Source organism: Coturnix japonica, chromosome 1, assembly GCF_001577835.2.
Source record: "Coturnix japonica isolate 7356 chromosome 1, Coturnix japonica 2.1, whole genome shotgun sequence".
NCBI lineage: Eukaryota > Metazoa > Chordata > Aves > Galliformes > Phasianidae > Coturnix > Coturnix japonica.
Genome location: NC_029516.1, coordinates 109,871,485 through 109,881,198, shown reverse-complemented (window position 1 = coordinate 109,881,198; position 9,714 = coordinate 109,871,485). Strand labels below are relative to the sequence as shown.

Sequence of the window (9,714 nt, the reverse complement as noted above, 5' to 3'; positions counted from 1 at the left end):
GAAGGGAAGGGAAGGGAAGGGAAGGGAAGGGAAGGGAAGGGAAGCATTTGGTAGAAACTGGAAAGTGGAAGAAGAGGTGAAAATGTTGACTTCTGGGGCAGAGTAGAACTAATTCTAACTGTGGTCCTCTTATTCATAGGTATTCAGAATTAGATGTAGAGCCATTGTGAGGGCTGGAAGGCACTTTGCAAGGCTCTAACATGCACAATACTACATTGTGTTTTTCAGAAGTAAAAAAGGAACAGTCAAACATTACCATGTACATAAAACCCCTGAGAATAAGTATTACCTCACTGAAAATCAGTGTTTTGAATCAATTTCCAAACTGATACACTACCACCAGCACAACTCAGCAGGTAATCCTTTGTGTTCTTTCTACTTGATTGGCTGTGGCTTAGTCTTCTGCGCTCCTCAGAGATAACACAAACAACTTCCAATGCTGAATATTCTAAATTTTGAGGCAATGAGGAGAATTTGGGTGGGACCTGAGATACTGTATTCACAATCGAAATAGTTGCTTTGCTTTGCTATACAGTGCTTTCTAAAACTTTACTGGCTCTTCTTGCAATACCTCTGCAGGAGGTATTATGCAGAAAATTTTGTTTAAAAAAATGTTTAGAATGCCCTGAAGTGCTTAGTCTTGTGGCATGATGAAGCTGCTAAGGACTGTTGTATTTACCTGGATGATTAGAATATGGTATGTGTGTTTGTGATTGTGCATTAATTTCCTGTATATTATTTGATTCAGTGGAGTTATTTATATATTGAGATATTGAATGGGTTTTGTTTGTAGGTATGGTGCCAAGGCTCCGGCATGTGGTATCTACGCAAATAAATAAGGTCCCAGCGACAGCTTCATTGGGAAATGGTAGGAAAATAATTTTATAGCATCAGTCTTGGCCACCAATAAAAACAAGACAAGAAAATTATGACTTACTTCTTTCAGACTTGTGAAAAGTTGCAGAATCTTTGAACTTATTGTTTTGTGGCCATTTTAGTTTGCCTACATCTCATTTATTTTATACCTTTTTAAGACACTCTGTGTGAAATGTTATATTGAACATGAAAGATCAGGTGAGTTTCCCATTTTTTTCCTCCTCTGCAATATTAACTGGCACAATCATACTTGTTTTTCAATCCCCTATAGGAATATTTATCGTTTGATGCAAAACTTATAAGGCTTAGACCTAAGCATTAGCAAACAATACTAGTAGGAAGTCCATCAAACACAAAACTGAGAGATGAGTATGTTACATCAATGCACCATGATTTTGTAGCCCTTCAGAGAAAACAGCAGCAGTACACCTGACACTTGTTTATTTCTTTTTATTTGCTTGCATTTTTTTTATTTTTTTGCTTAAGGAAATTTCTCTGTCCTGCTAGGAATCTGGGAGCTGAAGCGAGAAGAAATTGTCCCATTGAGAGAGCTGGGAAATGGTCAGTTTGGAGCAGTGCATCTGGGAAAGTGGAAGGGACAGTATGATGTGGCTGTAAAGATGATTAAAGAGGGAGTAATGTCAGAACATGAATTCATAGAAGAAGCTCAGACCATGATGTAAGCTTTGCTTACGTATTTGGAAACAATGATTTCTCCAAACATTAATCAGTAATGCAAAGCAGACACCGGAAAAAGAATCTCCTCTTAAAAATAGCCTTAAATAATGTTAAGTACATTAGACACAGGCTAAATAGGTAGCCACGTAGAACATCTGGAGTATTACTAAAATAATTTCACACAAACTGGTGGGATCACCTACAAAAAGTTGCAGCTAACGTCTTTTCCAAAACATTAGAGGTTCCACACAGGTCACTTAAAACTACTGTCCTTAGCACATATGCAAAAATGATTAGAAGGCTGTTCTTGCCATCCTGCAGGTAGGAATGCAGTGAATGACTGTGAAATATCAACAATATAAAGAGGTGATTTGAAGTATTAGTCTCTGAATCCAAAGACAATAATATTAGAATGTCCAGTGAAATTCCATGAAATGATATTAAGCATATGAATTCAAGAACATTTCAGTTATCTAGTGTCCTGAATGAGATAACTCATGCACTACCTCCCTCCCTGTCAACTAGCTGATACGATCACTGTTCTGAATCTGAAAATTTTGCAGCATGGTTTTAGTGAAAAACTTATAAGTATACAGACCACCCTGCCCACTCAGTTCCATTTTGTCACACCAATAAGGCTGTACATTTTCTCCACTAAATCCTATTTGAGATTTTGACTATGGAGTTGATACGTCATCAATACTCCTTTTAGTTACCATCAGTTCTGAGGTTCACAGTAATGAGCAGGAGTCTCAGTTTCTTTTGAAAAGGAATACTTTAAAGTCTAAGATAAGACTGTGTTCATTCTCAAGAATTTCTCAGAGAATGCTGCATTAATATTTGAAGAAATAAATTTGCTTAATGGTCAATTATATATATTCTTTCTCTTACTATTTTATTTGTATTTATTTCAGGAAACTTAATCATCCCAAACTTGTTAGACTGTATGGAGTATGCTCAAAATTGTATCCCATCTATCTAGTGATGGAATATATGCCAAATGGCAGTTTGCTCAGCTATCTACATATTCATGGGAAGGAATTACAGCCCCTTCAGCTTCTGGAAATCTGCTATGATGTTTGTGATGCTATGGCTTTTCTGGAGAGCTGTCAGCTCATACATAGGGATTTGGTAAGCTATCCCACAGGAGAAGTGAAAGAGGAAAGGCAGAGGCAGTTCTGTCCCATAGTTTGGGAGCACATCTGGCTGCATTGTCTCACTTGGCACTCACCTGAAAAGTGTAATGACTGCAGAGCAGAGGCTCTTTGGCTCAGTACAAGGCACCTCTGGGCTAGGAGCTTTAAAGCTACATGTAAACAGCACTGCCCACAAGCTAACCTCTGCTTCAGAGCTGGACTAGTAGGTCCCCAGCACTACATACTGTGCTGCCTGCATGTCTGGGCTCTAGGTTAAGGGATTTATGCAGCACTTTGAGGCACAATTGTAGCGTCAGTAAAGCAAAAAGTTCAATCTGAACTCATGGTCTTGTCCTCCAGGAGAAACAGGTGCAGCATTAAAGATGTGGGGCACTGTTTTTAGGGATAAATCACTAAATTATCTAATTGAGAGCTTTTTCTCTTTTATGAAGTATGGATATTATTAGGATAAATGGGAGTTTGCAAGCAGTCTGCAGTTGCCTTTTCTTTTAAATGCATTTATAAGTTACTGTTTTCAAGAAAGTATTTCAAGTTGCTCTCAATGTGAGGATCAGCCATTTCAAGGTCCTGGACCCAAATTTTATACAAAATATATTTATAAAAAAATGGTAGCATAAGACTTTGGGGAAATAAGCAGTTATTTTTGGTTCTGTTAAAAGTGAATAAACCCAAATTTCAGTCAGTAGCAGTATTTTGACTTCTAACTCCAGACAGTAATATATTGGAATATTTGATAATAGTTTATGTTATAGATCTGCTTAATTTTCCAATAGGGATCTCATCTCCTCAAGTACTATTGTAAATGCTGTCTTGATGACACTTTCAAACATTTGTTTCTATTTGCAAACAAAGTTGTTCAATCCATACATCACTAATTTTCACACTGTCCTTCAGAAATAAGGAATGACACAACGTGGGTAGCATGTTCAAGTAGTAAATACAAAATCAGTCTCTGAAAACAGACATACACCATGTACACCACAGGAAGACAGAGATTAAACATGAGCTTGATTTCAAGATGTAGATTCAAAGTGTGTCACAAAAATTAATGAGCATGCAGAGACAGAAAATACAACTCTAGATAAGTGTTCTCTGGTAATCATTTGTAGAACTCTATGCTTACTGAAACTTCCTTAAGCCAGGCTGTTTATATACATTTTCATTGTTCCACTCTGCTTATACTGCATTGTGGATAGTCAAATCAGCATTTTCCTTCTTGCTTTTGATGCCTTGGTAAATTCAGAGACTACAAAAAAGGATGCACTTTGAAAGACTGGGTTTAGTTTCTAGATCTGTTGCTGTCTGTCCAGGTGAATGTGGGTTCCTCACCTCTATTTACTCATCTCTCAGCATCCTTATTTGTAAAGCTGAGGTAATGATAAATAATGTTTTTTAATCAGTAGTCAAAAGCAAAATGAGAGAGCTACTTACTAATCCCTTACAATTTCCAACTTAGCTGCTTTATTCAAAGAATTTCATTACTCTTTGAAATGTTAGTGGATAGAAATTACAATGTGACATTATTTCCTCCACTACAGTCTTCTTCGACTCATCCATTTTCTCATTTTTCTACCAAAGGCTGCTAGGAACTGTTTGGTTGACAGCAATCTTACTGTGAAGCTGTCTAACTTCGGGATGACAAGGTAAGTAAAAGAACTGGTAGCCTTGTGGAGCTATGGTGTTAGTGTATCTATAGTTCACTGGTAGCAATTAGCTAAGAACACACAATTGGTAAAGTTAAGCCACAGTATGTTACAGCTTTTTGTGTCTCCTATCCATAAACTAGTCCCTAAACTATTATGGAGTTCAATAAAGACACTTTTCTGTCTCAAAAACTCAATGCTTAAAGGCTAGACACAGCTGATATTTCACTACTCACATTTGGTAAGGAAATCTCAGTTTGCATTTTCTAGAAGATATGCACTTAACCCATGGGCTAAACACATGCATCAGCAGCCTCAGTAGAAGGAAGTGGGAGAGGATGATCAGCCTCATGTCCTCTGAGGAGAGGCCAAGGGGACAAACACTGCTTAGTCTGGTGATGATGAGGTGTGTAAGAGATACCTAAAAGCTGACTATGGCTGCTTGCAGTTGCAAAGCTGATGAAGCAAAGTAAATCCCATCAGTGTCAGGTGTTATAACCACGGGCACTGGCCACATACTGCAGCTCAGAAAGTTCAAGCTTGAAAAACACAAGGTATTTCACAAGGTGACTTTGCAACAGGAAGCACAACACAACCCCCCCCCCCCAGCAGAGGGGTTGGATCTAGATGATCTTTGATGTTCCTTCCAACCCAAGCCATTCTGTGGTTCTATGATTCTATGATTATTTCTCTAATATGTTGATAACAATTATCTGAACTATTGATTACAGCTAATGTCTCTGCAACATATGCTTTGGAGGTTTGGGATTCCACCTGGGATTTTCCTGGCCAGAATTTTCCTTTAACTAGCCACAACCAAGTTCATTTCTTCCATTTTAGGTTTGTCCTGGATGATCTGTATGTAAGTTCTCTAGGAACCAAGTTTCCAGTGAAGTGGTCAGCACCAGAAGTTTTTCATTTCACCAAATTTAGCAGCAAGTCAGATGTATGGGCCTTTGGTATGTATGGAATTTTGCATATAAATACATATGAGTATAAGTTATCATGTTTGAATTTCCTTATCTTAGTATATGAAAATACTAGACACATGCTGAAATAATGTAAAAAAGCAATTACAGCTTATGCTCTCATTTAATGTTTTTATGAATCAAAATAGGATTTTTTTTAGTTTTTAGCCCAAGGTTTTTTCTTCTAGGAATACAAAAACCTTGACCACTCCCCACGTGCTTTAAGTGTGTTTTATACACCACACTAAAGGGAAACGTTGACACTGAAGATCAACAGTGGCTTTGACTGTAGAACATAAACCTTAGCTGCCCAAATCAAAGAGCTGTTCTATTAGTCCAAGAGGCCAGAATGGATGCTGTGCATGGGCCAGCTGTTCCAGAGGATCTGGGTCGCTGCATCTTGGGGAAAAAAACAACAAAATGTATTTGCACTGAAATGCTCTATGAAAGAACTTTCTATGCAGGAATTTCAAACATTTGAGCTTCCACTTCAGTGGTTTTCAAGCTATGATTTAAAAATCCCCAGAGTCTGTTTGGTCTTTCTAAAAGTCCAAAAAAAAAGCAGAAAGGAAAGGGGAGCCATTTGTCAGCAGTCTTAAATTCACTTACATGGGTTTGCTCATGCGGTAAGATGATGTTAGCAGCTGCTGATTTGATGGAAGTTTGGCAACACATTGTCCTTGAGATTGAATAGAGCAGATGGAAGTGCTTCCAAAATGGGATGTTTCTTTTTTATCTTTAACTTTAGCTGGTATCTTTAACTTTATCCAATATTGTTAATGTGACTGGTGCATAAACAGCTCAATTGTGACCTTTACAAGGTTTTTATAATATATGCAATTAAATCAAAAAGTGGATTGGCTGGTGAAAAAAATTATTTTGTTCTTATGGATGAAATCCTGACTCCAGGCATTATTGTCATTAATTTTAATATCAGCATTAACTTCAATGGAAAACACTATGTTCATTCATAGGGTCTTTGCCCATTTTACCACTCTCCACTGATGCAGTGGAAGCACATTTTCATATGTAAATGTAGTAGAGACCACAAAGCATTTGGGAATCTTTCTGATACCAAAAAAGTTTATGTCTCACTCGCTTCAAAAATCATTAAAAATTTCATTATGTTTTATTCTATAAAAATATGCATAACTGTAACTGTCATTTTCCTTCTCTAACACTATCTGCCTGTGTACATATACACACATAAGGGGATGGTTGTATTTCTGGACATTACTCTCCATGGGTCTGATCAGTTATGTGTTACACGTGCATCCTTTTTTGGGAAAGAAGGATTCTCTTACATTTCTTGGTTTTCATTTCTTATCTTCTGTTTCTTGCTTCCCATTGCTACGGATACTTTTGCAGGTATCTTAATGTGGGAGGTGTTCACTTTGGGAAAGCAGCCCTATGAGCTGTACGATAACATGCAGGTGATTGAGAAAGTTTCTCAAGGATACAGACTTTATAGACCGCAACTGGTTTCAGATATCACCTACCAGATAATGTACAACTGCTGGCATGAGGTATGTGTATCTGCATGCACATTAAAATGCATTTCAATGGCAGTGTAATACACAGGGTAAGATTCTTCTCACTAATTTATTGGCTTAAAATTTGAATTCTCAGTTAAATTCCTATCATTACAGGATGACTAGTTGTACCTCCCCACGAACGTTTTCCCCATCTGTTTTAGCCACCACAGAATCTGTGTTATTTCTATTCACATATAAGTGATTTAATTAATTTAGAGGTGACCTCTATCTTTTTAGATAGCTAAAGTTGAATGAAAAAAAAGCACACCCTTAGAACAGATTGAGAGTGCTATCCCATCTGTGAGTCTTCCAAGAGTCAAATGCTGATCATGCTGATGTTATCCTGAGAGATGATTCTTTGATTTGATTCTTTTCAACTCTAGTTTCTCTTCTGCTCAATTTTAATCTGTTGTTTGTGGACCATGACTTGCTCCTCACCCCCAGCAAAGATCCCTTTGGCATATTGTTGGTGATACCATGAAATAACAGTGAAGACAGTCTTTTAAAATATTATTGGCAGAAATTTGAGAAGAATGTTAACTCAAAGAAAGAAGAATAAATTATCACAACAAAAGAAAAACATAAAAAATAACTTTAATTTTTTTGTCCCTTAAGCACTGTTGTCTCTCCAAATTTCTGCATGCATTTAAAACTAAATAACTTTCTCCATTATCTTTGCCTCATCCAGCTGCCAGAAAAGCGTCCTGCCTTTCATCAGCTCTTATCATTTTTTGAGGTTCTGAGAGAAGACTGCAGGCCTTGAAGAAGATTCACATACAGATGACTGTGTGTACTTGTTCCATATCACCTGCCTTCTGTGAGAGAGTGAAATCTGAACTCTTCCTGACATTAGCCACCTCTGTTATACTATATATTAGTCTTCTTCTAATTTAATTAGGGATTTGACCAAGAAATATATGGGGAAAGCTTTTATGATACTCTGCAGGTGACAGGATCTAGAAGGATGCTGTGGAAGAATGTAATTCATTCTGTCCACCTTGTCTCAAAGGACTCCTCAGGCACTGAGATATATGGCAACTATATACACTTCTTCCATGTTTCCAAGCCATCATCACTGTTTAACCTTATCTGGAAATGTAAACAAGGAAATAAATGCTAGGTAGGCTTTCTGTTTATCACAACTCGTGAATGCATCTTTCTTTTGTAATTCCCTGAAGCTGATGCCTGAGGTCAAATGCAGAACTGCTGCAAGTAACAACAACATAGGTAGTTATTTCACTTTCAATTACTTAGAAATCACTATTGGTAAAATATTACATCCCTTTGTTTACTAGTAGTATTGGTTTTAATTTTGGCCCTTGGGGTGTATGTCTGATTTTGAATTTATTCTAAGCTGCCTACCTAAGGTATTTGCAACTCTACTACATACAGGAAGTTCCTTAGGGAGTCACTGCTTCTTTCCATACTTAAATTTTTCTTTTCATTTTTCATGTAGTCACTGCAATAATAAATGGTAAATTTTGCAGGTCTGTATAAAACTTTAAGAGTGAAAATCTGAAAAAATAAAATCTTAAAACACTATAATTGCTTAGCTAGATATTTTACTACTGAGCAGCAGAACATTCTCTACTGATATTAATACTGAACTGTTAAATAAGAACACCCAACTTTCAAAATGCATAGCACTATGCTAATTAAAGGCAACTTCACTCCATCTGGATATACCAAATACATCTGAAGTTTCATCACTGTAACAGAATCTAAAGTTAGTACAATGCCCATCTAATACATGCAAAAAATGAAGCAGTTGTGAAATAAAGTAATTTCTGAAAAACTTCTCTTCTTTGAAATGGGTGCTTTGTTGTAATGGAAATGCTCATCTTGAAAACAGATCTGAGGGTGGCTGTGATGCCTAATTACATTGTTTCCTGTTTTGTCATTCCTTGTTTCTGTTGATGTACTGTAAGTGGGTAAAACACATACAGTTGAATTACATATCAATAATTTATTTATCTTAAGGTCTAGCTAAGTACTGAGATTTGGGGATATTTTGGTGATCAGATATGTGTTATAGACAACTTTATATGCCTGCACAGTTTGCAACTATTACTTTCATCTGCCTACCATTCTGAATCATCTTCAGCTTCATCTTGTCCTCACCACTCTACGAGCCATGTCTTTGTCTCCTTGAGTCTTGAACACTTCCCAAGATGGAGATTCCACAGCCTCTCTCATAGCGTGGGACAGGCAGCCTATTCCAGCACTGTAATACCCTCCTCACAAGCATCTTTACCTTTCCAGGTTCAGACTGGCCCTCCTAAGCCTCAGTCTGCTGCCACGCAACATACTTCCAACCAAATGCAGAACAACCTTGCACTTATTCATTTTCACAAGGTTTCTCTTGGCTCAGTCCTCGAGTTTATTCATGTCCCTCTGGACTGAAGCTCTGCTGTTTGTTTTATTAATGCATCTGCTCCTCCTGATGCTACCACCACAAGGTCAGCTGGAATTGAGAAGATATCACAGAGATTGAGGTCTATCTGTGGGTACCTAATCTCCACCCAAGGTTTCTGGTCATTTCTGGTCAGTGGACATGGTTTGATGGGTTGGTTGTTGGACTAGATGATTTTAGGGCAGAGGGCAGAGTAGTGAGAAACAGTCACCTCCCTGTCCCTGAGGGCCACACCTCCTCTGATGTACCCCAGGATATAGTAGGAAGGCCAATGGTAACATGTAACACTAATATTTATTTTATACGTTGTTAGAGCATGGCGCTAAGATTGTCTGTTTGCAACCTTCCTCTTAATTCTTTTGTGAAGTGCATGAGACATATCTGAGATTCTACATATAATACATGGGCTGATGAAAATGAAGGCTAGAGACAGGTGCAGGACAA

General features: G+C 37.6%; 1 protein-coding gene across 1 annotated transcript in view; it reads left to right on the top strand.

Annotated features, from left to right (window-relative positions):
* The window catches only part of BMX (BMX non-receptor tyrosine kinase), a 25,840-nt gene extending 17,184 nt beyond the window's left edge, over positions 1-8,656 (top strand). Inside the window, exons 9-16 of the mRNA XM_015886591.1 lie at positions 220-356; positions 794-868; positions 1,384-1,555; positions 2,469-2,685; positions 4,290-4,354; positions 5,195-5,313; positions 6,691-6,848; positions 7,546-8,656. Coding sequence (XP_015742077.1) covers positions 220-356; positions 794-868; positions 1,384-1,555; positions 2,469-2,685; positions 4,290-4,354; positions 5,195-5,313; positions 6,691-6,848; positions 7,546-7,620 — 1,018 coding nt within the window. The 3' untranslated portion in view covers positions 7,621-8,656. The remainder of the gene's footprint in view (positions 1-219; positions 357-793; positions 869-1,383; positions 1,556-2,468; positions 2,686-4,289; positions 4,355-5,194; positions 5,314-6,690; positions 6,849-7,545) is intronic.
* Positions 8,657-9,714: the final 1,058 nt, after the last annotated feature.